The sequence below is a fragment of the Pelodiscus sinensis genome, chromosome 5 (genome assembly GCF_049634645.1).
Source record: "Pelodiscus sinensis isolate JC-2024 chromosome 5, ASM4963464v1, whole genome shotgun sequence".
Lineage (NCBI taxonomy): Eukaryota > Metazoa > Chordata > Testudines > Trionychidae > Pelodiscus > Pelodiscus sinensis.
In genome coordinates this window covers 67,596,780-67,624,688 of record NC_134715.1, presented here as the reverse complement: position 1 = coordinate 67,624,688, position 27,909 = coordinate 67,596,780, and the positions used below count along the sequence as shown (strand labels likewise).

The following is a 27,909-nucleotide window of genomic DNA, read 5'->3' as shown; positions in this document are numbered from 1 at the left end:
CACTGGCAGTTACTGGCTATTCTGCAGTTTCCTTGATCTCAATAGCAGCATATTTTCCTAATTTTCTCCTCTCACTGCATGATTTAAGAACTAAAATGACAATATATCTAGATATATTTCCATTTGAAAAAAGTTTGAGACGTTTAGGTTGGTTTTGCTTAGGTAAGATACATATGAAGACATTTTCTAGAGTAACTAGTGCAGGTATTCCGATCTTCCTTTCATGATATGAAAGGGTGAAACTAAGGGGAACACACTAGGGATGTTTAATTGATTAGCTGATTAAACACAATTTGTCTACGGAATTTCCATTGACTACTCGATTAGTTAATAAGAGGTAAAACTACAGAGCCACAGCAGGATTAGCTCCTGTCCCCGGAAGCTAACCCGGCTGCAGCTCTGCCTTTTAAGTGTATTAAGAGTCACCAGTCTCTTAATACATTTAAGAAGGCAGAGGTATAGTGGGGTAGACCAGGCATGAGCCGATTCCCAGCTTGTGCCTGGTTCCCCACTATGCTTCTGCCTCCTCTACTCCACTTCCCCCCCCATCCTAAGGACATGGTGCTGGGGGAGGAGGGGGAGGGCGGAAACCAGCTTTTAATCCAGCTCCCCTAACACCAGCTCCTGCTCTTCCCTTGCTGCCTCTCTGATAGAGCAAGGGGAGAGGGAAGCAACTAGTGAAGTCACTACTTGACTACCAACTAAAGTAGTCAACTACTCACTTACACCCCTCACACACACACCCACACCCACCCACCCCATACATCTCAGGTCCCAAGGCCCCATACATCCCAGGTCAAGGCCACAGTCTTTAGCAACAACAAGTTATTAGGAGGAAGTGACCCTTTCCCTAACCATGGCAGACCCATCCCTCCCCCAGTTATCTGGACCAATATCCTTTTGCAGGGGGAGCAGCAGTCTTCAGGATTGTTTAAACCAGTGAACAGGGCTGCCAATGGAGTGGGGGGAGGAGAGGAGGTGAGAAGAAGGTAGCTGCTTCAGGCCCACTGATTTAAGAGAGTCAAGGACCTTTTTAAATCGCCATTGGAGCTCAGGGCAATGCGGGCTAGGCACTGCTGAAAAGCTAGCTAGGAAAGCTAGCTTTCGATCCCACCCCGGGCTCCATACATTTCACAGGCCCAGAGCCAACCCCCACTTTGCCCAGGGGCCAGGCAATTCTGCTAGTGAATATAAATGATGGGGGCTAATTTGGCTATGACAAATCAGGAAAGATCTTGGAGTTATCATGGACAGTTCTCTGAAAACGTCCACACAGTGTGCAGCAGCTGTCAAAAAGGCAAATAGGATGTTAGGAATTATTAAGAAAGGGATAGAAAATAAGAGACAGAATATCTTACTGCCCCTGTATAAAACTATGCTACACCCACATCTTAAATACTGTGTACAGATGTGGTGTTCTCACCTCAAAAATATATTTTGGCCTTGGAAAGGGTTCAGAAAAGGGCAACTAAAATGATTAGAGGTTTGGAACAGGTCCCATATGAGGAGAGGTTAAAGCAACTGGGACTTTTCAGTTTAGAAAAGAGGAGACTGAGGGGGGATATGATATAGGTATATAAAATCATGAGTGGTGTGGAGAGGTCAAATAAAGAAAAGTTATTTATTAGTTCCCATAATAGACGAACTAGAGGACACCAAATGAAATTAATGGGTAGCAGGTTTAAAACTAATAAAAAAAAGTTCTTCTTCACAAAGTGCATAGTCAACCTGTGGAACTCCTTGCCAGAGGAGGCTGTGAAGGCTAGGACTATAATAGAGTTTAAAGAGAAGCTAGATAATTACATGGAGGTTAGGTCCATAAAAGGCTATTAAGCCAGGGGATAGAAATGGTGTCCCTGGCCTCTGTCTGTCAGAGGTTGGAGAGGGATGGCAGGAGACAAATCGCTTGATCATTGTCTTCGGTCCACCCCCTCTGGGGCACCTGGTGCTGGCCACTGTCAGCAGACAGACTACTGGGCTAGATGGACCTTTGGTCTGACCCAGTATGGCCATTCTTATGATGTAACCAGAAGTCTCTTAAACAGTAGTTCTCAAAGTGGTCCACAAAACTATTTTGAGAAGACTGCTATCTTGTCATTCTGGTGTGTTTACTTACTGGCTTCACAGCTACAGAGCCTCGTGGCTCCCAGTGACTGCGATTTGCTCTTTACAGCCAATTAGCTCCATGGGAATTGGCATGGGCCAGGCTGCTGCTTCCTCCAGCTCCCCTTGGCTGCAAACTGTGAACTGGAGCCAATGGAAGCTGCGAAGCTCTGTGGCCTCAGAGCTGGTAAGTAAACACACCAGAGTGGCCAATTGGCAGGCTTTCCATAGTGGTTTCGCGGATCTTTGAGAAATACTGTCTTAAAAGAGTCATAATTAACAGTGCACTTTCTGCTTTAACTGAATTGACAGATTTACAAGAATACTTGAAAATAAAGTTAAGAAGCCGTTACAAAAAAAAAAAAGATCCCAATGATCTCATGAGAAAGAGCCTCCTAGAAATGGTGTTGTGAAATGGTACTGTCACCTCTTCAGTCAGTTCTTCTATAAATTAGACATGCCTGGAAACACCCAAAGAGAATAGTTATCTTCTGACAGACCAGGGAAGAAAGACTGTTCCAAACTCTTGCTGAGAAAGCCCTATCACCAGCCCACTTCATTGTGCCAGGAAATGCTTTTAGCTTAAGTGCTTTAAGTGTGACCTTAAATGCCACAGTGCCCAAGAAAGGTTGTCTCGAACAGCTGAGACCCAAACCATTCCAACGTTATGCTCAAAACCTTAACCTTTAACAGGAAATTGATTGATTGACTATTGATTACGGCTCTGAACAGACTATGTACACTGTAAGAAACTCCATTTAATAAGCAAGATATCATATTCTTCACTAGCTCCAACTTTCAGGTGAGTTGACAGCCTAATAGAGTACATACCAATAATCTCAAGTTGACAACAAGCACAGATCATTACAGTAAGATCTATTTCTGAACGGAAAGGTGGCAGCCTCCTTTCCTGTTGCCCAAGAAATATATCACTGAACCAAGGGTGTGTGCGTACAGTTATTTTGGAATGTTGAGAGCATCTGCACAGCAATTCTATTATTTTGAAGTTTGTAAGCCTCATTCCATGAGGAGTAACACTTATTCTGAAATAGCAGTAGTGTGGACGCTCCACTGCTGATATTTTGAAATAGCTCCTCCCCAGGGCCATTCAAGCTAATTACTCCTCTGTGCCTCAGGGCTCTAACTCAAGATAGCAGGTCCTGCCTTGGACTAATTTTGAGGCTTTCCTGTAGTGTAGACATGCTATTTTGAAATAAGCTATTTCAGAAAAAAAAATCCACAATAACTTATTTTGAAATAAGCGTGCAGTATAGACGTACCCCAAAGAAATCATGGGAAAATACAAAGAAATATGCATTTAAAAATCATGAATATTCATACTGGAGAAGCAATATGAAAAAAATAATCATTTCACATAGAGTCTAAGTCATATGATATTTGCTGCTACCTGCAAATCCAAAGCCAACAAGGGAGCCAAGATGAGTACAAGGTAAGGCACTTTCACTTGTGTATATATCTTTTGCCAGATGGAAATTTCAACCATCATGATGAGAATGGCAAAACCATATACCATACTATTTCAGAATTACACTTTCCTTGTCTTATTAAAAGGGGACACTTAAATGGACTCCAAGTGCACAGCATTAGCCAAAAGCTATCAGCACAGCTAGGCATCAGACAAATTATGATGCAGCTATTCTGGCAGTCAAAACTCTTGCAGCTGATGAAAACTCATTTAATTGGGGCCAAGGTGGCCCAGACATTTGCTTATTTAGGGCATCATTGCCCAAGCCTTGGATGTATTTAACTCCTCTTCGTGTTAATATGTTAAATCTACTACTGGTCTAGCCCAGAGAGACAAGTATCTGTAAAGACCATATACACACAAAATACAGCAACCAAGTAACAAAACTCAGAAGAAAAGCCTGCTCAAAGTCATAGGTTGCCTGATATTGCTCAACATTAATACCCTTACTTCCAGGATAGGAATTTGTGGATAAACCAGATACATGTAAAAATTACAAGGAGTCCTGTGATACTGTAAAGACTAACAGATTTTTTTTTTGGCATAAGCTTTCACGGGTAAAAACTACTTCTTCAGATGCAACCCAAAACAAATAACTAAATTCTTGTTTTCTTTCAAAAGGTCCACATCATATTAGTGGCAGACTCTCACAACTTGACTCTAGAATATTTAAAAAGCAGCAGTTCTATTTAAAATGCAGTATTTTATTTAATGTTGGTGCTGTAAGAAAGTTTTAGCAAAAAGTTGTCAATCAACTTCTAATTTGATCAAAGATGGAGAAAGACAGAAAAGTGTGTGGTTTCTTTTAAAAGCTACTATACATTTCCTAAAATATAATATAGGAGGAAAAGTGATAGGAGGAAAAGTGAGTGAAAAACAGCGTCACTCTGGTTGGAATAGCACTGTCCACTGGCAAGACTGAAGGGACATTTTCATGCTTCACAGAAGCTTATGTGTCTTAAAGTTTTTAAAATGACCATATTGTTCATCACTGTTTATATGTATAGTCAAAGAGCTATGGCTTAATTTTGTTGACATATCATCTTTTATTCCAAAGATCCTTAAAGTGTTTTTACAAACTATCACCTTGGTCCAACAAGGAAAACCACTCAGATGCCAGACCAAGATGAGCCATTCATGCGCCCCAGGCCCCGGAGTGCAGCACCATCCCCAGGCACCTGGCACCTGCGTGGCCCCACCCCTGCCCAGTCCGGCAGCCCTGTGCAGGACCACCTGCAATGGGGCGCCCCGGGCCGTAGCCCAGTCAGCCCGTAGCTTGGGCCAGCTCTGAAGATGAGCCCTCACTGACGTTTTCATGATCCTGGAACGAATAAGCCTGAGATGGATCAAATCTGATGACCCTTATGCCTCTTGTCAGATAGAAGAGATGGTGCCCTGCTTATGGCTTCATTCTTGAGGTGGTGCTCCTTTCATTGCTATAACATAGTGGAGAACAAATGGGGCCTTTGAGTGGATATTTCCTTGAAGCTCACGATGGAATGACAACTTACTAATGGACCAAGAATGAAACTGACCCAATTGCTGAGGTCTTTCTGTAGCTCTTTGGACACTACTGGAAATCAGAGTACTAGGTTAGCACTCTTTGAAGCACTCTTTCCTAGAGAGAGCAATATAGGGTACCTCAGAAGCCAATGTCAGGTGTCAGAAGGGATGAATAGAACAGGTAATCATCAAGAGATCCTTTCCTTCGCTCATTCCCAGCTTCTGACAAACAGAGGCTAGGGATACCAATCCTATCCATCCTGGCAAATAACCATTGATGGACCTATATTCCAAGAATTTATCTAGCTCTGTTGAATCCTGTTCAAGTTCTGGCCTTCACAACAACCTCTAGCAAAGAGTTCCACAGGTTATCAATGCATTGCATGAAGTAGTATTTCCTTTTGTTTTTAAAACTGCTACCTATTAATTTCATTTGGTGATTTCTAGTTCTCATGTCATGGGAACAAGTAACTTCCTTATTCACTTTCTCTATACCAGTCATGATTTTATAGATCTCCAACATATTTCCCCTCCTCCTTCCCCCCCCCCCACACACCCGTCTCCTCTCCCAGTCTTTTTAATCCCTCTTCATATGGCATCTGTTCCAAACCCATAATCATTTTTGTTGCCCTTAATTTTTTCCAATATTAATATATCTTTAATATATCTATATTTTTTGTGATGTGCCTCCTTCGTTCTGAATATTCTAGGAAAAAGCAAAAGACTAAAGAATATTCTGGAACATTTCTTGCTCCATGAAAAAGCAGGCATTGGAAGTATAGTCATTAATAGAGATTGACATGTTTCATGAATAACAGGTTCTAAATCTTGGTGTCTTGGCTTCTGCTATATGGCAATACCTTCTACCAGGAGGGGGTCTAGGCTAACAAACTTCTATGTCATGTTTTTCTTTGCGGATTGGTATAAAAAAAGAATACATTTTATATGAAGTGAAGGAAAAATTACAACATGGAGCAAGCCAACACTGTAGGCGACTCTGGTCTGCTGCCATAATTAGTAAGAAGGAAGGAATAGGGGCATGATTGGGCCTGCTCTACCTAAGCGTATACAAAGGGATCTAGAATGCAGGCACAGAACCAATGGACGTTGTTGGCAAAAATAATCCAACCGTGCGCTGCATATGGGTCACATATTTGCAAAGAATGGAGTTGTGTGGGGATAATCACTCAAAGACGAAAATGTTAGTTTCTGGAAGGGGGTGGAGGGAGGTGGCGGCTCAATCTTTGTAGGAGTCTTTGAGAAAGGGTATGTCTGCACGACATTTTAAAACCCATGTCGCCAAGTCTCAGATCCCAGGCCTGCAGACATGGTTTACACTGTAACTTTATAAAAAAAAAAAAAAAAAAAAGCGCAGTTTAGACATTGCAGCCTGTACTGCAGATGAGGCTCGGTAAACTTCCTCCTCCATAGTCTTCACTGCCTCATCTCAAGCACAGGTTGCAATATATACACTGCTGTTTTTAGTCCCGAATCTGTAGATCTAAGTTCACAATGCCATGGATTTTAAAATGTAGTACAGATATATGCCAGTACTCATCTTACGTCTTCTGCTACACATCCAAGTCCCGTGTCTGAGCCCAGCTCAGAGCCATTCTACCCTTCCTGGACATTATCATTGCTCACAGATGTGACCTTGTAATATGGTTATGAGACTTTGAGACTGAGCACAGCACAAATAAATTCTGGTAGTTCACAGCAGCTCCACTGATTTTAGAAGTCAGTACTGATGAGGAAACAGGAGCCAAAATTTAGAATTTATAGTCCAAGGCATTTAAAAATATGACACTAAAAAGATGGGCTAGAATATTTTATATAAAATTGATATACATCTGCCATGTGTCTCAAATGCCTTGTCTATTGAACCCCAAATTGTCCAAGTTTTCCTCTTGGATAGAGGGCCACAAGTGAATAATTATATGAGCATTGGTTTTGTTTTGTGAAGCTAGAGGAGAGCCAAAATTCGGCTTTAACTCAAAACTTGAAACAATCTTAATCACAGATAGACTAGTCTCACTCCATAATTAGGTTTATGAAGTTAATATCCCCAGTACTGTGGAAATTGTTAGCTTTACAAATAAACAATGAAGCTGAGTTTTAAAAAGATTTCATTTATATTTTTCAATATAGCAAGCCGTGAGTGACAGTTCTGAAATCTCTTGAGAAGTCTTTCATTGCTGCTATTTTCATGTCTTCAGATTGAGAGGATTATTCCCTAGATAATTTTAACCAGTAGCAGATTTCAGATAAATTTTGTTCTAGTAGTAAGAAGAAAAATAAGGTATGTCCCAACAGAGTTCATTCAGACTCTCTTACAATATAATAAAGCAGGTGAAAGTTGGAGTGTTAGTCACAATATAATAAAGCAGGTGAAATTTGGAGTGTGACTAACACTCCAAATTTCACCTGCTTTATTATATTTTGACTATCAAAGGAACTATTTCATTAAAAGTTCATTTTAATCTAATGAATAATAATGAATACTGTGCCTGACAAAGCTGACTGAGAAATCTTGCAAGATAGCTATGGCAAGAAAGCCATAAACACATCAATATATTTTAATTATTATTGACAGTAAGAAAATATATTAGAATTTTATTTAACTGCTACTGACATTCCCTGGGAGTTAGGCATAAGGATTAGGATGATAAATCTTGCATGGTACAATTACATTACAGTCTCTCCTAATTTCTCAGTTGACATTATCCTACAGACTTACAAGTTGTAGTATTCATGCAATGCTACAGTTGTGCAGGTCTCTTTACAGACAGTTTAGAACTCCAATCCCTTGTATAGGAATGGCTAATATTCTAATTAGTCATAATATACCAACAGATTAGTGATATGCTGCCAAAACATCAAGTGGTTTGCTCAAAAAAATTCCATCTCAGTTAGCAAACATATGACATTCTTCAGCAAGACACAACCCCACCAATAAAAAAAAAGATAAATACATAAAAGGAAAAATACATTTCCATTGGAGATTTTTTTGCACTTCCTTTTGAAGCATCTGGTACTCTCCCACCATTTAATACTGGATAATGTCCAACGTGGTACATCAGTTGCTTATTTTCTATAACTACTTTACATGCTCCACTCCTCTTCACTTAAGAAATACATGAGGTGGTTAGAGGATAAGGTGGGTTTTTACCAGAAGCAGTAGTGTATTTTTCTGATAGAGTCAATGGGATTATAAAATTAAGCACATTTAAATACTGTACTCGATTGAAGTGAGAATGCTGAGATGCTAGTAAGATTCTCTCTGAGGCTAACATCCTGGTCAATTGGAGTAAGATAACAGTACTTTCTGGGATGTGAACACTGATATCTAGTAACTTGAGTCAAACACCACAACTCATTTCATGGAGGCCAAACTGCCCTAGCACAGCATCTATATGGTGGGTGCAATATTGGTTGCCAGACCATACTCAAAGTAGTTAGTGGTCCCCTATCAAACTGGGAGGACATACCTAATAGCATAGGACATACCTAATAGCATAGGGATCCATAGGAGTGAGTCCTGGGACTGGTAGTATTAAGCATTTTATAAAAATCATCCAAGAAAATATTTATCAAATTTGTAGAGAACAGCCAACTGGGAACGGCTACAAGCACTTTAGAGGGCAGGATTAGAATTAAAAAAACTTGATGAATGGAAGAATTGGTCTGAAAATAAGATGATTTAATAGAGAGAAGTGCATAGTAATATATTTAGGAAGGAAAAAAAATAAAATATATAACAAGATAGGGAATAATTAGCTAGACAATACTGTGCTGAGAAGGATCCTGGGGTTATAGAGGATCACCAATTGCATATGATTCGACACCACTATGATGCAGTTCCAAAAAGTCTAACAAAGGCTGGATCTTCCTCATCTGGCACCATCCAGGGAAGTTTGCTCCCAACATGGCTCATGTTGTCCTGATGCCCTCAGCTAGGGCTCCAGCCTAGCCTCGCTGCTACCTGCCCAGCTATGGCTGCCACTGGGGTCGGAGCTCCACAGCCAGGGCTAGAGTTCCCTGGGTGCCGCCATGGCTGGATCCCCATGGCTGGGGCTGGAGCTCAGCTGCTGCTGGAACTTTGTGGCTGGAGCTCTGCGACTGCCGCTGTTGTCCCTGACCTCTACAGCCAGGGCCAGAGTTCCGCAGCTACTGCTGCCGGATCCCCACTACTGCCTGACCACTGGGGCCAGAACTTCCTGCTTTGCCACCTGCTGCTACATGCCCTGAACCCTGGCTCCTAAAGTATTCTTAGCACCCGCCCACCCACTGCTGCTCCTGCCCCATGGTCTGACCTCACTATACCTGGGCTTTGTGGTCCAGGGACATCTCCGACCATGCCAGACCACAGAAATTGCCAGACCAGAGTGTCCCAGTTAAAGGAAGTACAACCTATATTCTGAGATGTAGCAACATGAACGTTGTAAGCAAGACGCTGGTGGTAACTATTACATTCTACTTGGCACTGGTGAGGCTTCAGCCAAAGTTGTGTCCAGTTCTGCATACTAGACTTTAGGAAAGATGTGAACAAACTGGAAATAATTTAGAAGATAATAGGTTCACAAGATTTAAAAACCTGACCTATGAGGAAAGGTTAAACAACTTGGCATTATTTACTTTTGAAAAAAAATTGAATGAGGTGAGACTTGATAACAGCCTTCAAATATGTGAACGGCTGTTACCAAGAGAATCGTGATCAACCATACTCCATGCCCACTGAAGGTAGGACAAGTAGTAACAGACTTAATCTGCAACAAGATAGATTTAGGTTAGATATTAGGACAAAACTTTAAACTCTAAGGGTAACTAAGCTTTGGGACAAGTCTCCAAGGTAGGGATGTAAGCGATTAGTCAACTATCCAGTAAGCATAAGCCTACCTATTCTGCCAACCAACGTATAATTTCTACACAGTCTAACTTCTCAACTTCAAATCTCATGTCTTGTTTAGATAATGCAGTGAAATGTGAATGTGAGCAAACATAAGAAAGCTATCACAACCAAATACTAATGGAAAAAGTGACCCACTGGAAAAAATGAGCGCAAGATTTACATTCATTCCGAGCACTTTACCTGTACGCAAGGCGTCTTTCTGAATACTTTCATAGTTATGCCAGTCTTTTCTTTTCAAGCCATCAGTCCAAGTATAGAGCTGTCCATCTCCCAGGCCCAGTGGAAACGTCTGTAGAAAAAGAGAATGATTTATATTATTAAAGCACAGCCACATTTATGATCAATTACAGGAGTTGTAGTCAATGTTCTCTTTCATCTTTTCCATGCATGTGTGAAATATTTTTTTCTGTATACCCAAACCTATGCAAATGTGCACCACTAGTAGAAAAACAAAAAAAATCTTAGTTGTGGGAGCTCTGCCAATCAGCTGGATGAAACTGGGATCTCTCCAAGGCTGCACAAGTGCATAGATTACAGGGAACATTGATTGCAACACATTTTCAACTGAAAGTTAATATAAAACTGGTTTCCAAGTAGTTTAATATTGTACAACATTACAGCTGTAAAGGAGATTAAATATTTTGTAGCACTGATTTGTGTGTCTGACATTCTCATCTCCAAGGTATTTGGCTAATGTGAGGTATACGTTGAATGCCACATACAGTAAATCATGTTTAGTTGGACCTGGAAATTCCTCCCGACTAAATGACTAATAGCCACACAACAATAAAACCATATCACGCTTTCAGACTTGTATTTTTCACTACCATGATATTTCATAGCAAGAAAGTATAATAAGGAGATGGAAGAGGCTTCACTATGAGTGCATGGTTGACAAAAAAACCGAGGACACATGCACAACACCTCCCACTCCCCTAAATTAAAGAGCTGACCAGAAATTATTTTGTTAGCCTTCACTCACAAAAGGATCTGTAAGTGCTTAGCACACCTCCATCAAATAGTTTAAATGCAAACTATTGATATATCAAAAGGACCACATTCTTGGGTCTTCTCCATTGAAGCAAAAGGCCTGGTAAGCCAGTAGATCTGGCCCTGGTATAGTGGGAACCAGAGAAGGGGAGAGATGTACTACTGGCATGTTGGTCTTACATCTTTCACCCCCAAATTTGTTGGAGTGTATTTCTATACTATTTAGGCCAGTGCTTTGGGACCATAGGAAGCTAGATATTGTAAATTAGAAAAATTTATGGTTCCTCTAATATCTGTTGGAGGTCAGTTGGCCAGCCTGAGAATTATGAAGCTTCAAAAAGTGGCATAAAGCCTCTTTTATTCCAACTTCACTGCCTCAGGATCCTGCTGAAGCATAGTTAATTGACTTCAATTTCAGGGCCAATACACTTAACAATAATGAATGCTATAACCTTTAACATTATAAGCACGAGAAAGAGTTGTGAGTTAAGTCATCACCACAGGGCATAATAGTGCCATTGGTTACAAACATGCCGTTCCTATTGATTGCGTTGAATCACATACCTAAAGGGCAGAATTTCTCTGAATTTACACTGGTTATCCGCACATTTCTGCTGTGTTTAATCACATATACACCAAACTTTGATCCTTTTTTCAATTTCTATTATTATTATTATTTCACCCATATAGTAAAACTTGTTTTAGAAAGGATCAGATGGCTACAAAAAAGAAGCAGTAAACTCACAAAAAAAGTTTTCCAAAAATCTTCAGAAAAAGATTTGAGTACGGTACTTTCATTAGGTCTGGCTTATAACTGACACATCTAGAGACATGTCCCATTTAGAATAGACACATCATGCTTGCCAATTACCATAGTGACTTATGGTGAGGCAGCTGTCTCACACAGGCTCGGCACAGCCTCTTGGCCAATCTAAAAATAAGAAGCTTTAGGTAAGTAGGCTACAGCTATGCTATGAACTTTTCCCAGAAGAGGAAATGCAAATGGAGCGCTCATTAGCATTCTCATGCTGTTCCGATCCTTTTTGCAGAAGAGGTGTTTGCGCAAAATGACACAGTGTAGACGGGGCCATTTTGTGCAAAAAGGATCAGAAGAGAATATGCAAATGAGAGCATAAGAAATGTTAATGAGCGCTCCATTTGCATTTCCTCTTCTGGAAAAAGTTCGTAGTGTAGCAGTAGCCTTAGAAAGCACTGCCCAGTAGAGAGGCAGTTGGATCCTGACCAGGGAGGATGCAGGACCAGTTCCTGGAGAAGCAATTTAAAACAGCGCTGCACAGGCTCAGTGGAGCAGAGCAAGGAACGCTCCAACTCGGTATCTGACAGCCTGTGGGCCTTGATGTAAGGTCCAAAGGATCACCAGGGAAGTGGCCCAGGGAACAAGATGCAATAAAGGGGAGTAAAGGAGGGCAGGACAAGGCTGCCTCCTAGTGGTCAGGCCTAGGTCCCTGCCTTTCCCCTTTACACCACACCCTGCCACCATATATAATGGCCTGTACATACTGGCTGTCTCTGAGGCAAAGGGGCTAGGCTTTGGGACTGCAGGTGGCCATAGAGTGGCAGAGGAAGCGGAGGACTGCTGATACTCCCGGAATGGGGTGAAAGACCACTGTAGTGGGCACTGCTGGAAGATGCTGTGGTCTGGGAGCAATGTGGGTCTAAAGCATGAGTGGAGCAAGGACAGGAGATACACTAGCCAAAAGGTGGTATCCTGCTGATGACAGAACTAATTCCCTGGAGCTACTAGCAGAAGGTGCCACAGCAGTGAGTCCCACCCTTTGACAAACTATATAAAATCTAGTCTTAAGATTATTGTTCTTCATCTTAACCACTGGACCATACTGCCCTTTCCACTATACTATCTTCTACCCACTGAACGGTTATATACTCTTCCCATCCTTGAATGATGAATCTGGAATTTATATATGATCTTTTCAACTTGGCTTCTAAGTGTCCATCTTGCGCTCCTCCTCCTCCCCCCCCCCCCCCGACTACTGGGGCCCTTAGGCTTAGCCATTACCCCTCTGTCTAGCAGAATTGTTCCACAATATATTTCAGCCTTCAACAGTAGAGAAGTATTTTGTTATTACTCTTTATGGAGAAATCTCTCAAAAATGAAGTGATAAAGTAATAGACAGTAAATAAAACCCACATCTGACATACTGCATGACACTGAAAAGGTAATTTCAAATACCACTAGAGATTTTTTCAAACCCTTAATTTAAGAAAATGTGCTAAAAATTATGTAGACATGGAATTACAAACAAGGTAGATTATACATTTTTATGGCTATCTACACCATATGAAAATTGCCACTAAAAATGAAGTAAAAAGTGGGTCTGTTAGTTGCAACTTTGAAATAAAAATTATGCAAACTGAAAAGCATATTCATATTTTTACATCTTACAAATGTTTTGAAGTATGCAATGGAAACAAAGAGCCACTTGAAAGGCAACCTTAGGGAAGAAAGATTTGATCAGCATTACACTAAACACTGCAATAATTCAATCAATCTTATTGCATTAAAATGGTTATGAATCTCTAATATTTTAAGTATATTAACTGAATGAACACAACACACAGTCTTCTTCTATTAAGGCTGTAGATGCTTAGTGTTATTGGCAACACTCAAATAGGTAGTACGCCATGATTTTGCAGTACAAGACTAAAGCACATCCAGCTTCGTGTTACATGTTGCAGAAAGTAGTGTGGAAGGGGAAAAAAGTAGGATAGCTGTATGCATTAGTTCAGTGATATTTGATTGTTTTGTTTGTGTGTCAAAAGTGTAAATAAACATTTTGGCAATCAAATTTATACCCGTCAGTCATGCTTGTTTTATTTTCCTTTGACTGGTTTGAAATACAGTATTTTCTTATGACAGGAAATTAATACTCAAATTCACAGAGTATCAAGTTTTACTAAATACTGCAGTAGTTTCAGCTGTCCCAGGAGTACCTATTAATAGACTGAAAACTGAGTTGGAGGGAAAGGAAAATCTCTGCCACAGAAGTGATTCACTGCTTTATCCACATTTCTATCATTATGATTTTAAATTCTAACATGACCTAATGTAGGTCATTGCTCAATTCTTACAGTAGGGGTAAGTAGCTTACAAACCTGTCACTGGAAATGCAATCCAGTCTGTATTACTGAGGTCAGAAAAGCAGTAATTTCATTACTTTTAATTAAAAAATATATCTGTTCTTAGAAGGTACAGAGCTAGAGGCATATTTAAACTATTTTTAGGAAAAAAAAACCCAGGATATTTACTTAGAATCTGTGTCTTCTACATGTGTTCTATATTCTGAAGGATTATTGTGAAACATCACAAAATCCCTCCTTCAAAAGCCATTTGCTATTTCACATAAAATTCACATTGCAACTGAATTTTGATGAGTACCATAGGCAATTTGATGGAGAGAAGGCTAGCTTAATTTAGTATTTTCACCAGAATAGACTTTAATGTTCTGGTAAGAAATTATTTCTACTTGTTAATACAAAGAAAATTGGTTCACAATTAAGACTACTAAACAAAATTATTTCCTGATAAACGGTCACTTTTCTAGGTGAAAGTTTCTAGTTCAGCACTGACATGAACTCTAAGAATTCCATAGGACTGATGCTTTTTATAGTCCTCTGAATATTCAATTACAAATGTTCAAGAGAACATGGTGTCCATGTTCCATACTCTAACAACGTTAAGAACAACTCTGCTTTCTATAAGCATGCTTTCCTATGATAGACCATATGTGCAGAGTTTTTCCACTTATTGAATAAGATTAGCTGATTTTTTGAGAGCTCAGATTGAGAGCATTGTGTTGCAGCATATAGCTAGTTTGCTGTGGTCTCCAACTTGCATTTAGACATACTTGTTCATTATTTGTATTTATTTTTACTCAATAGCATTTACAGTTCTAATATAATATGGATTTTTTTTGCAACCACAACAGATTTATTAAACTATGTTACTAAAATTAATCTAGCAAGAGGGTAAATATAAATCCAAATGCAATATAATGAACAATGAGCTTGGAGCTCCCGTTCATTGATCCAATGCATGAGTAAATATGGTAGTCTAGTCTATAGACATCTGAAATCCTGTGCTTGCTTTGAGATAGATTTTTTTTAGATAGAGTCACCTAGACATTACACGAAAGGGAAACAAAACAAAAAAGCCTCAAAATACACACACACACACACACACACACACAGTTGGTGCTGTTAAAATACCTTGTATCAATTTACATAGCGTTGAAGAGAAAAAAAGATTTCATGGTGAGTTTTCAGGCTTTATATTACATGCCTTCATTCATTCTAGAGGAGAATTAAATACAGTGACCCCTGCAAGTCATTTCCCAACAGCAGCATTCAGGTAGCAATAATTTCTCTAATGAGACCTGTTAGGGGAATGAACATGAGAAGCCCCGAGGGGATTAGATTCAATGAAATGTACTGTAGATATACACACACACACACACACACACAACATTTTCCTTATGAGCATGAAGCAGAGCATAGCCTTTCACTGGCTTGTTTAGGCAGACTGGGATCACATAGGCTGGGAGGGAAAGACACACGGGTCTCTGTCCAGGAATGATGAAGGCTGAGGAGCTGGGAGCCTCAGATAGGTTCCTTCAAGAAACCACAGAAGAGGAATACAGGTGCACTTGCTATGAATTATGGCAAGTACAAATATGTAGGGATAAAATAAGACGGCTAAGACACAAAATGGGTTATGCTTAGCAAGGGACATATACGGAAATAAGAAGAAGCTCTATAAATATGAGCAGGAGAAAGACATAGGAAACTGTATATCAGTGGTCACCCAACTGGTTGATCACAATTGACTGTTCAATTCTGGGGACTTTCCCAATTGATTACAATCAGCACTTGGCAGGCTCCCTGCCTGCCCAGGCCACATGTGGCCAGCCTGTTCCCAGGACTGGCCAGCACAGTTTCATAGCACCACAGCACAAGAGTTGAGTGGTGGGCAATACTGCAATAGTTGCGCCTGCCTGCAATCACCTCCCACCCATAGCTCATTGACTGGGAATGGGAAACTGTGGCTAATGGATACTGGCACAGAGGAGGAGTACACCGAGTCACCCATACCTTCCCAGGCCACAGGAACATGTTGGCCCCTCTTAGCAACACATAGAGCCCTCTGTGGACAGACATCGGTATCTGTTAATCCACAGGGCTATGCTCCCTGGAGACTAGCATTCCTCTCCTTTGGCTGCAGAAGCTCCTGAAGCATAGGAGCTGGGCAGCGCTTGAATCTCTGAGTGGCTTCCCAAAGTGCTTGAATCTCTCCTGGGTGGCTGCCCAAAGCACTCAGCTTATAAGAAACACCTTTGGACATGTACCAAATGAGCCAGGCAGCAGGATAGCAGATTCCAGATCTCAGAAGGAAGTATTAGGCCTCATCCACATTAGGAATTTACTTCAGTATAGCTTTCATCTCTTAGTGGTGTGAAAAATCCACACCCACGAGAGAGAGTGATACTGACCTAGCCCCCAGTGTAAATAGGACTAGATCAATGGAAGAAGTCTTCTGTCAACCTAGCTACCACGTCTCAGGGAAGTGGATTACCTACACAGATAAGAGAATCCCCTCTCAGAAGGGCAAGCAATATCTACATTGAAATACTGCAGCAGTGTCACTTTAATCTTTTAAATGTAGAAATACCTTTAATTGCACATTTGTACTCCCATTTCTAGAGACTATGAGAATGCTGCTGTAGATGAAGTCTTTTCAAGCTTCAAGGTTTATTTTCCCCTCAAAGCCAGGTGGCTGGCTGAAAGGGATCTGTCAACAAGATCTGAGGCATAGAGGTCAAGGTGATGTTTTGTTTATTGGTTTTAAATGGGTGCCTAATGTTAAGCTAAATCCATTCTCCAACACCCACATAAATGGTTTTCATTGGCAACCAGTATTCCCACTTAACTCAGTCGATACTTGGAGATATAGAATGAGGAAGGGAATGTTTGTTCACCATAGAGGCCCTTTGACACAAGCTGGGCTTTAAAATGGTTAATTGATTCCACAAGAGGTACAAAAATAGTGTGGTGTTCTTTGTCAATGTTCAACTGAATTCTAGTGAGGATGTCAATGAATGTTTTCTGCACATTCTGAAGTGTGTATACATCTTTTATGTTGTTCTTATTTCATAAATCAATCATTTGTGTTGCTACTAGCTACTTTGGATATTAATGAGCCTGATGTTTAGCTTGGGAATTAATGATATAAGGCTTGTTTTGTTTTAACCGGTCTGTATTGAAATTTATGAGCCATAAGCACTTAAGTCAGTATTTGAAGCCTGATCTGGCATACACTTATATACATTCAGGTTACGTCTACACTGCAGGCTTCTTGCGCAAAAACGGCTGTTCTTGCGCAAAAACTTGGAGCGTCTACACTGCACACGCGTTCTTGTGCAAATAAATTTACAGTAAAGCATCCTAACAGAGGGCTTCTTGTGCAAGAGTTATTCCTCTCCCCATGGGCTCTTGTGCAAGAAGGCAGCGTGGACGGGCAACAGGGATTTCTTGTGAAAAACGCTTATGGCTAAAATTGCCATCAGAGCTTTCTTGTGCAAGAGTGTCCACACTGCCATGGACACTCTTGCTCAAAAGCATATGGCAATGTGGACACGCTCTTGTGCAATAATTTTTGCTCATAAACTCTTGTGCAAAACAGTTCTTGCGCAAGAAGCCTCCAGTGTAGATGTAGCCTCATAGTCCTACTGACTTTAGTGTGACTGCTAATGTGCTTAGAGATTAACATGTGCATAATTTTTTGCTGGATTGGTGCCTTAAGATGTTATCTTTTTAGCCAAATTTCTGGGGGGAAAAAGTATTTTAAAGATAAGCTGCTACTATAATAGGTCTAAGTCTCTTTCCGCATGTGAATCTAGTCTTTGGTTGTCAAAGATTCTGGAATATTTTATACTCCATCTGTTTCTTACACATAATCAATATCTGTAAACTGCACATTTTAAGTGGGTTGGTCCAGGAGGAATTGTCAACACACAGCAGACTACATACAGAGTCTACCTCACAATTTGATTTTATCTTCAAACCCTATGGGAGGCCAGCTTGAAAAAATATTACATGGATTCAGAAGACCCATCTCCTCTTGAGAAGATTTAACATCTGGTTCAATTAGAAACTATGAAGAAACACTTTTTTTGCCTTAAGAAAATCGGAATCTTTCTGATGGATGTCACAGTTAAATAAGCCATGGCTTGTTTCTCTAAAGAATCTAACTCATTTTTAAATTCACTCTATGGAGGTACACAATTGGAATGGCATTCTTAGGCTAAAAGTGCATAATATCACAGAAATGCAAATTCCTAACCAAAAAAATTATGCATTGGAAACTTTCAGGCTCCATTTTAATCTAATTTAAAGGCTATTTTACTGACCTCCAATACAAATATAAATGTTACCATAAACAGGAAGTAATTTTTTTTATAATTGTACCTTGAATTTTAAGTATTTGGGTAAGTTTCAGCTGTCTAAAAATATTCTATGCTCACTGTAATTGGGCAAATACTGGAAAGCTTTAAATGATTTGTTCATCTTAAATGAAATTGTTTTAAATGTGTTCTTGTCACTTTGCACTAACACTTTGCTACTCCTGGAGAAATTCTGCACAAAGAATTTAAACATCCAGTGCACATTTTAAACCTCTGCAAAATTCTGATTTTATTTCTTAAAATAACTGTGGTTTCAATAATTTTGGTAATGTTACTTAAACTACAGTACAATGGACAGAGGATGGAACTGGGTAGCATTGGCAAAAATCCCCATCCAGTATTGTCCCTTTACTTCTAGTTATTAGTTAACTAAATATATACAGCCATATACTCAATATTACATTATAGACAACCGAAGAACAAGTGAGTGCTGAGTACTCAAACTCACTATTGATACTAGCTAATGACCATCTCCAAAAAAGTCAGTAGAAAATAATAAATGGACCACATTTTGATAGATTTTTTCAGTCCACAAATTTAGACCTGTTCAGATCACTAAAGCATCATAAGCATGTGTAAGGGGACTGTTACCCCTTACTAAAACTCTGTGGGAGTTTTTTGGTTTACCAGCTTCAGAAGGGGAAGGGTTCATGAGACTGACAGACCCCAGAGACAATGGAAAGCAGTCAACACTCCAGCTCAGCCTGACTGGCAGGTTGTAAGTGGGGATTGTTCTGGCTCTCTCTCTGAGCAAACAGGGAGCTGAAAGAGCAGAGCGAGCTGTGTGCAGGAGAGGTCCTGCAAAGACAGAGAGCTGAGAGAGGAGTACAAGAAGAAGTCCTGCAGTGACAGAACCAGACACAGACAGGCCAAGCAGTGCAGACCCTGTGTTGAGCAGCAGACTGGCAGTGCTCAGAAAGCCAAAAGGAACAGAGAAGCAACACAAGAAGCTGGAACTGGCCAAGCAGCACAGCCTGCAGCTGGATGTGGTGAGCTACTGGGACCTGCAAAGTGTGGGGAAAGGCTCTGGACTGGGAGAGGGGTCTGGCCACTTAGAGACTGAGGCTGTGTGGTCACTGCCAGTGCAAGCATGTCCAGCCTGCAGCCCCTTGCAGCACATCCAGGGCTTCTAAGGAAGAGACTGTGAACTGTCCTTACACTCTGCAGACTGCTGTGTTGATGTCCCTGTGCTACAGAGCAGGGCTGTGTGTTCTCATTTAACCATTCTCATTGTTTCTTATTCTATTCTCTTTAATCAGTTGTTGTTTAATAAATTGTATTTGCTTTGAACCTTATGAAGTGATCACTGGGCCAAGAAGGCCTGCAGTGTAAAGAGAGCACCTCGGAGTGGGGACACCCTAACTCCTGCCCCTAGTGACTACAAGGTCAGGGATTAAGCCCCAGGAAACCTGGGCCCAGCCTTGTTGGGGTTTCAAGGGCTCTGCTACTCAGGAGAGTGGAGGGGGAGCCCTCAGGATCAGGGAGCCGTGGGGTAAAGGAAGTGGGAGCGGGGACTCAGATCCTTTCGCTGGTTCATTTCACCGGGGTGTATAGAAGCCAGGAAAGTTCCCCACAAGAGCGGGACCATTCCCCCGCTTACATAATTGGCGTCACGAACAGGATCCCATTCAAAGGGTCCATCCCATTGGTTTATTTGTTGAGTTCTGGTAGCACCAGCCAGGCCTGGTCGAGAGCACTACCATGGCTGGAATTGAAGAACTACAGACCCAGGTTGCTGAACTTCAGCGCAGATTATCAGACCAAAGTGAGGCATTACAGCAAGCTAGAGCGGAGCATAGAGAAGCCTTATCACTTGCCAAGGCAGTTATAGACCAACAGGCAGCAGAAGCTAAGAAACCCCCTACTATTTATGTCCCACGGGAGCGGAAGGTTGCAGAGTTTGGTGGCTTCCCAACTAGGCCAGGAGACATTACGGTAGAGGAGTGGGTGAAGTCTGTGAAGGCAGCTCTGCATGTGCTAAGAATACCTGAAGAAGATCATGTGGATTTCATAGAAGAGCACCTCAAGGGCCAGGCCAAGGCCACAGTAAAGTTTATGGCAATGGCAGACAAGAAAGATGTGAAAAAGGTATTTGAACTCCTCCTAGAAGTGTATGGAGACAAGGTACCTATTGGAATCCGGCTAAAGGAGTTCTTTGAGCGAAAGCAGGAGCCTGGTGAAACTATCCGGGCATATGCCTATGAACTCCAGGAGAGAATGAGCAAAGTGGAGCGGCGAGACCCTCAACGAGTTTCAGATGCAGATATGGCGCTGAAAGAACAGATGGTGTTTGGGCTCCGGGATGACTCCCTCCGCCGTGAAATGAAGAGAAGGTTGAAGGAAGAGCCTGGGAAGAAGTTCCCTGAACTCATGCAGGCTGCCATTATGTGGTCAGAAGAAGAGGAGGCTCCTTTGGAAGAGACCGCCAAGCCTAACTCCCGAACACGGAGTGGGGGCCTAGTCAGTGCAACTACTGGGGAAAAGGCCCTGCCCCAAACACAGTTAACGTTGGAAAGTTTAAGTGAAGCTATCCAAAAACTGGCAATCCAGCAGGGGGAGATGCTGAAAGTAATGACTGAGGTGGTGAAAGAAAAATCCACCTCCTCCACTACTTGGCCAAAATACCCCAGGACCCCAGGGTCCCGAAGACCCCCACTAAAGGATGAGCTGGGAAGGTACATTTGTTACACTTGTGAAAGACCAGGGCATACTAGTCGAGATTGTCCACTGAAGAGGGGACTGGAATCCCGAGCGTCTGGAATCCAAGAGACACCAAGATCGAGTAGCACATCAGGGGAAGGCCAAGCGGGGACAGAAGGGTTCCTACGGCTGTCCCTCGGAAAAGGGCAGCATGCCAGCAGTAAGGAAAAGGACCCCGATGATGCTAGTGCATTTGATGACTTCTGTGGTCGAGCTTTTGGGGACTGCTTGACAGTGATGGTAAAAGAGGTATCACAAAACCTGGTAGAAGGTGAGGATGCAATAATCTCAGGGTATTCGTGGGAAGAGATTCGCACCCTGCAAAAAGAAGGGGACCTTGGGCCAGTCTTAGAGGCAGTCATGAAGCGGATGAGGCCAGACCGGAGCTTTGGGGACAAATACCCTCAGGCTAAGAAGCTGACCAGACAGTGGGAGCGACTTAGGTTGCACCGTGGAGTGCTGTTCCGTGTAATCTGTCATCCTCGTGATGGCGAAGAAGTGTGGCAGTTAGTGGTGCCAGTGTCACTTCGCCGACAAGTTTATGAAGCCAGGCATGACCATGGAGGGCATTTTGGAGACAGAAGCACTCTTGAGGTGATGAGGAAGAACTATTACTGGCCTACAATGGCTAGTGATGTAACAGCATGGATCCGTCAGTGTAAGCGGTGTGCCCTAGCCAAGGATGTGTTTCCGCCCACTCGGGCCCCTTTGACCTGCACTAATGTGACTGCCCCAATGGAGGTCTTAGCAATGGACTACACTCGGCTAGAGAGATCTTCAGAGGGGTTTGAGAACGTACTGTTTCTCACAGATATGTTTACCCGATTCACTGTTGCAGTTCCAACTAGAAACCAGACAGCGCAGACAACGGCTGAAGCCCTCCTAAAACACTGGTTTATGTATTATGGTTGTCCAGCACGGTTACACTCAGACCAGGGGAGGAATTTCGAGTCAGGGGTGATATCAGCATTGTGTAAACTGTATGGCATAGCCAAAAGCCGAACAACACCCTATCACCCACAAGGAAATGCTCAGTGTGAGAGGTTTAACCGGACAATGCATGACATGCTCAGAACACTCCCACCGGAAAAGAAACGAGCCTGGCAGGAGCATCTCCCTGAGCTGGTGATGGCCTATAATAGTCACATCCATTCGTCGACAGGGTATTCTCCTTTTTATCTCATGTTTTCTAGAGATCCCAGGTTGCCATTGGATATTCTGGACAGAGAGGGCCCTGAGGAAGATGATGTGACCAATCTGGATGACTGGGTCAAAAGTCACCATGACAGGCTGAAGAGAGCCTGTGAAGTTGCTCTCAGTACGTCTAAACAGGCAGCCCAAAGCAGGAAGAGGACTTATGATCGCAAGTCCAGGGGGGCTCTCATCAGGCCTGGTGATCGTGTACTAGTTCGTAATCATAGACACCGGGGGCGTAATAAAATACAGGACAAATGGGAGTCGAGTCCTCACATTGTAGTTGCTCATAACAATCCTGACCTACCAGTTTACACCATTCGACCTGAACGCGGAGGTCAGGAAAGAACAGTTCATAGAGACCAGCTAAAACATTGCACCTTTAGTTCAGTCAGGAATCCTAGGAGGCGTAGATTGGGACGGCCTGAAGAGACTGAAAGGAGTTGGGGAATGGTTCTAGTCCCACAAACTGAATACCAAAGGGAACAGAGGGTAGCAACCCCAGTCCATAACGAGGATGACCAGATCCCTCAGGCTGACCCAGTATTACCCGAAGACAGGGAAATAGAAAATATGGGTAATGAACCACCTGTTGTAAGAAGGTCCCAGAGAACTAATAAGGGTGTATTGCCTGTTAAACTTAGAGATGATTATGTTATTGGTCCTATGTAATGGCTTAATGAGTGTCCGCATGTCCAGTAGAAATAAGATGTTAAGTATGTGAAATGTTTTTGTTAATTGTTAATGTTTTTTATATGGTGTGAATTTTGTGGCTGTGGTAGAATTCTAGCAAGGGGGAATGTAAGGGGACTGTTACCCCTTACTAAAACTCTGTGGGAGTTTTTTGGTTTACCAGCTTCAGAAGGGGAAGGGTTCATGAGACTGACAGACCCCAGAGACAATGGAAAGCAGTCAACACTCCAGCTCAGCCTGACTGGCAGGTTGTAAGTGGGGATTGTTCTGGCTCTCTCTCTGAGCAAACAGGGAGCTGAAAGAGCAGAGCGAGCTGTGTGCAGGAGAGGTCCTGCAAAGACAGAGAGCTGAGAGAGGAGTACAAGAAGAAGTCCTGCAGTGACAGAACCAGACACAGACAGGCCAAGCAGTGCAGACCCTGTGTTGAGCAGCAGACTGGCAGTGCTCAGAAAGCCAAAAGGAACAGAGAAGCAACACAAGAAGCTGGAACTGGCCAAGCAGCACAGCCTGCAGCTGGATGTGGTGAGCTACTGGGACCTGCAAAGTGTGGGGAAAGGCTCTGGACTGGGAGAGGGGTCTGGCCACTTAGAGACTGAGGCTGTGTGGTCACTGCCAGTGCAAGCATGTCCAGCCTGCAGCCCCTTGCAGCACATCCAGGGCTTCTAAGGAAGAGACTGTGAACTGTCCTTACACTCTGCAGACTGCTGTGTTGATGTCCCTGTGCTACAGAGCAGGGCTGTGTGTTCTCATTTAACCATTCTCATTGTTTCTTATTCTATTCTCTTTAATCAGTTGTTGTTTAATAAATTGTATTTGCTTTGAACCTTATGAAGTGATCACTGGGCCAAGAAGGCCTGCAGTGTAAAGAGAGCACCTCGGAGTGGGGACACCCTAACTCCTGCCCCTAGTGACTACAAGGTCAGGGATTAAGCCCCAGGAAACCTGGGCCCAGCCTTGTTGGGGTTTCAAGGGCTCTGCTACTCAGGAGAGTGGAGGGGGAGCCCTCAGGATCAGGGAGCCGTGGGGTAAAGGAAGTGGGAGCGGGGACTCAGATCCTTTCGCTGGTTCATTTCACCGGGGTGTATAGAAGCCAGGAAAGTTCCCCACAAGAGCGGGACCATTCCCCCGCTTACACATGTATAAGGTCATATTGTCTTTTACAATAAAGCTCCTTTGAACTCCACTGTTTGGCTTCACATCTATCTCCCTAGATTTGTTTCCTGGTTCAATCCAATATGGTAAGAGGATAGTTTTCCAGGGCTGATATGAGGAAATATGCAATCTTAGGAGTACAGCCACTCTTATAGAAATTTGTACTACTATAATGAAACTATCACAGAATCAAATTAATTTCAAAATTCTACTGATCAGGATGGGAAGCCATCTTAACACCAAATTATATTTCTGCCTGTTTGTGCTAAATTTTCCTCACAAGACCATCACATTAAATGTCAGCACAATCATACCTAATTTTGAAATCCATCCAAACCCAATCCTGCTCCCAATCCTCATCTAGATCCACATGCAACAAAATAGCTTGCCAAACATGGGACAACAATATAAATAGGTACAGAACACATTCTGAAAGTGCTGGATGAGAAAACATATGGAGAGGAAAAGACTAACCCTAAGTGGCATGCCCTTCATGTTTGATCACTGAACAGTAGTAGGCTTATTCCTATTTAAACATCTTTTAAATTTAGCTTCACAAATGTAACCAAATAGCTATATCTAAATGGTCAGCCAATTGAGAGAGAGAGAGCTCTCTCTCTCTCGCGCTCTCTCTCTCGAAGAGGAGTAAAGCAGCTATCATGTAGATAATGGACACTTTACAGAACATGTTAAATTTAGTGATCTGTATCCACACATTTTCTATATAGCAATGGCCTAGATGAAAAAATATATGTTCAACCATGTCTTTTCTGAAATCTCAAACACAGTTGGCAGACAAGGTTATTCCTGTGAGTGACCAGTAGCCTTCTGTCTAGGAGACTATTCATTTAGGGTACATCTAGACTACATGCCTCTGTTGCCAGAGGCATGTAGATTAGGCTACCAGGCATAGGAAAATGAAGCAGCGATTTAAATAATCGCTGCTTCATTTAAATTTACATGGCTGCTGCGCTGAGCCGACAAACAGCAGATCAGCAAGCAACAAGTACTACTTGATTCAACAACACTTTGAATTAAGTTACATCATTTTCCAGAATACATATAGGCAGTTTGTGGCGGAGATGCAAAAACAAAGATCTTTACTACTCAGTCTGGTAGGCTATCAGGACTATGTTCTCGCCTCATTAGGCACTCCTACGGTACCTATCCACTTTAACCCAAGATGTGCACAAAACCAAGAGTGAACAGATTGCCCATCTGCAAGCAAGTACTATTTCCTTTACATTTGGATACAGTGACCATTAGCTTAAATGGGTATTGAGGACAATTAACCACAAGCAGGAGTTGCTCAGAATGTTGGGACATCAGGCTCATAACTGCCATCCATTAACCAAAGGCAGCAGTATCAGAGCTGATCTTTGGAAAATTACAAAAGAAAAAAAAAATCTAGAAAATAAAAAGATGGCTAAATGATATCAAACAGTTCCCTTAAATACACTTAAAACACTGTAAAAAGAAATGAGAGATTGCCAAAACACACAATGCTTGATTAGTAGCCTATTTCATATCAAATGTCTTCACTATATCAAGCTCTTCTGTACCACATATTCAGTCTACTAGACTATAAAGCTTATTGTTTATTGCACTGACATTTACATTAATAAATGAGTACTTGATTTTAATTCTGAATGATAAAAGGTTATTTAGTTTTTGCAACCACCAAAATTAAATGACTGCCTTTTTTTTTTTTTTTTTTTTTTTTAAAGTTTCAGGTATTATGGACACGACTACAGCATCACCATGTCACCAAATGCAAATTAAAAGAAAAACTTTTTAAAAGCCATTATCTAGGAAATGCCAAGCTGCAGGCCATTTCATTATTGTGAAGTTTTCTAGCCACACACACATTATATTGGGTTTATTTCTGAAACATTAATTGTGCTGTTTAAAAAAAAGTAAAAAAAAGCAAAAGTTAAGGTTCCAGCAGCATTGTTAACTCAACCATAGATTGTTTCTCATGATATGGATTTTATTACAAACAGTCATATAGTAACCTACATAATGGATGAGGAAAAACACAGGAACTGAAAGTGTGAAAAATATAGCCATGTTAAGGTTAACTTTTGCATTTCTTTATTTATGAAGCTACACAAAGTGGAATGGGTTTGTAATCTTACTGGAGTGTTTGGAAATAAACAACATACTGTCATATCAATATTATTGACCCTGTTGGAAGAAGGCATTCAGTTTAGGACTGCTTTCATTACGTTCAATTGACATGTTGGAATGCATCATTGGCATTTTCTAACAAACTAAACCTTATCTGAACTTTTGTTTGGTGCGTTAGCAAGGAGATGCAAAATCTCTCTTTTTTAACCTTAACCCACTTCTTTAGTAAACCCCAACCATATGTTACTGTTCTCTAACTTTCTCTTGTTGACACTTTATCATTAGTGTTTGAGACTACTGGCAAGCTTCCTGAACATTAGGGTTTTTCAAGTATTTTATAACAAACAGAACAATTTAATCAGATATCCACAATGGAACACTGTATCTGAAGAGTTTTCAGGGACTATATTTTAGCACATGTTATAGAGTTGACCAGAAATATTTTGGTTTTTTTTGTGTTTATTGAATATTATTTTGTTGAAACCAAAAATATGTAGAAATGCACTGGGGTTGAAAAAAAATATCAGGAAGGATTCTCAGATCTAGATTCAAGTGTCAAGCTTGTGGTTACAGATGCACTTCTGTTCTCTTGTGACTGCCTTATAGCTTTGATGGAATGCAGAAAATTCAATAGACCATCAGTGATTAAACTGTGGGTCATGACTCTCCTCTGAATAGGGCCATTAATGCTGGCTCAAGACTTATTAGGGCCTGGGGCTGAAGCCTGAGCCCCACTACTAAGGGCCAAAGCCTAAGGGCTTCACCTCTGGATAACAGGACTCAGGTTGCAGGTCCCCTGTCTGGGACTGAAGTCTTTGAGCTTCAACTTTGCTCCACCCTCCACAGTGGTGGGCTCAGCTTTGTACCCCCACCTCCAAACCTGGCCAGTGGATTTGGGCAGGTTCGGGCTTCAATTTGTCCTCCCACCTGGGTTGTGAGGTAATTTTTGTTATCAGAAAAGGGTCACACAACAATGAAGTTGGAGAACCTCTGCTATAGACTATTCCAACATCCTTCATAAAACAGCTTTGTACTTTACAAAAGTTATTTCCTCTGCTGTTTAACTAAAAAGACTAGCAAGAAAAAAAATCCATCTATTATAACATTTTTTCCAAGCTACAGCCAATATTTAGACTCTCAAGGAGCAGAGGAAATGTACATTGTTTTGTCTCCTCCGCCTTGCTGCTACTTACAGGAGTGAGGGACCCAAATATCAAAACAGAAAAGTAGAATCTCCACCCTACCCACAATGAAGCCTAAACACTGTAAAAGGTAAAAGTCACAACTTACCTGGGGTTTCGCTGTATGAATAACTTAAACCCTCAACCTATTTTTTCTCCATAAAACAGCTTATTTCTAAGTTCCTTCCAGTACCTTCTCTTCCCAGGTCTTTCTGAGCAGTAGCAGCTTTAACAAACCACACCTGTTGCAATGAATCAGCTGAATCTACTCAGCAGCTTCAGGAGAACTGTAACTCAAACAGGATGAATCAGAGGGGTAGATATGGTTACCACTGGTAACTAAGCAGTTACTAACCAGTAATAATGTTT

General features: G+C 41.6%; 1 protein-coding gene across 5 annotated transcripts in view; it reads right to left on the bottom strand.

Moving 5' to 3' along the window:
- Positions 1–27,909, bottom strand: part of GALNTL6 (polypeptide N-acetylgalactosaminyltransferase like 6) — an 837,664-nt gene that overhangs the window by 489,095 nt on the left and 320,660 nt on the right. For all 5 annotated transcript variants that reach the window (XM_075930207.1, XM_075930204.1, XM_075930205.1 and 2 more), the window contains one exon: positions 10,182–10,290. In XM_075930207.1, coding sequence (XP_075786322.1) covers positions 10,182–10,290 — 109 coding nt within the window. The remainder of the gene's footprint in view (positions 1–10,181; positions 10,291–27,909) is intronic.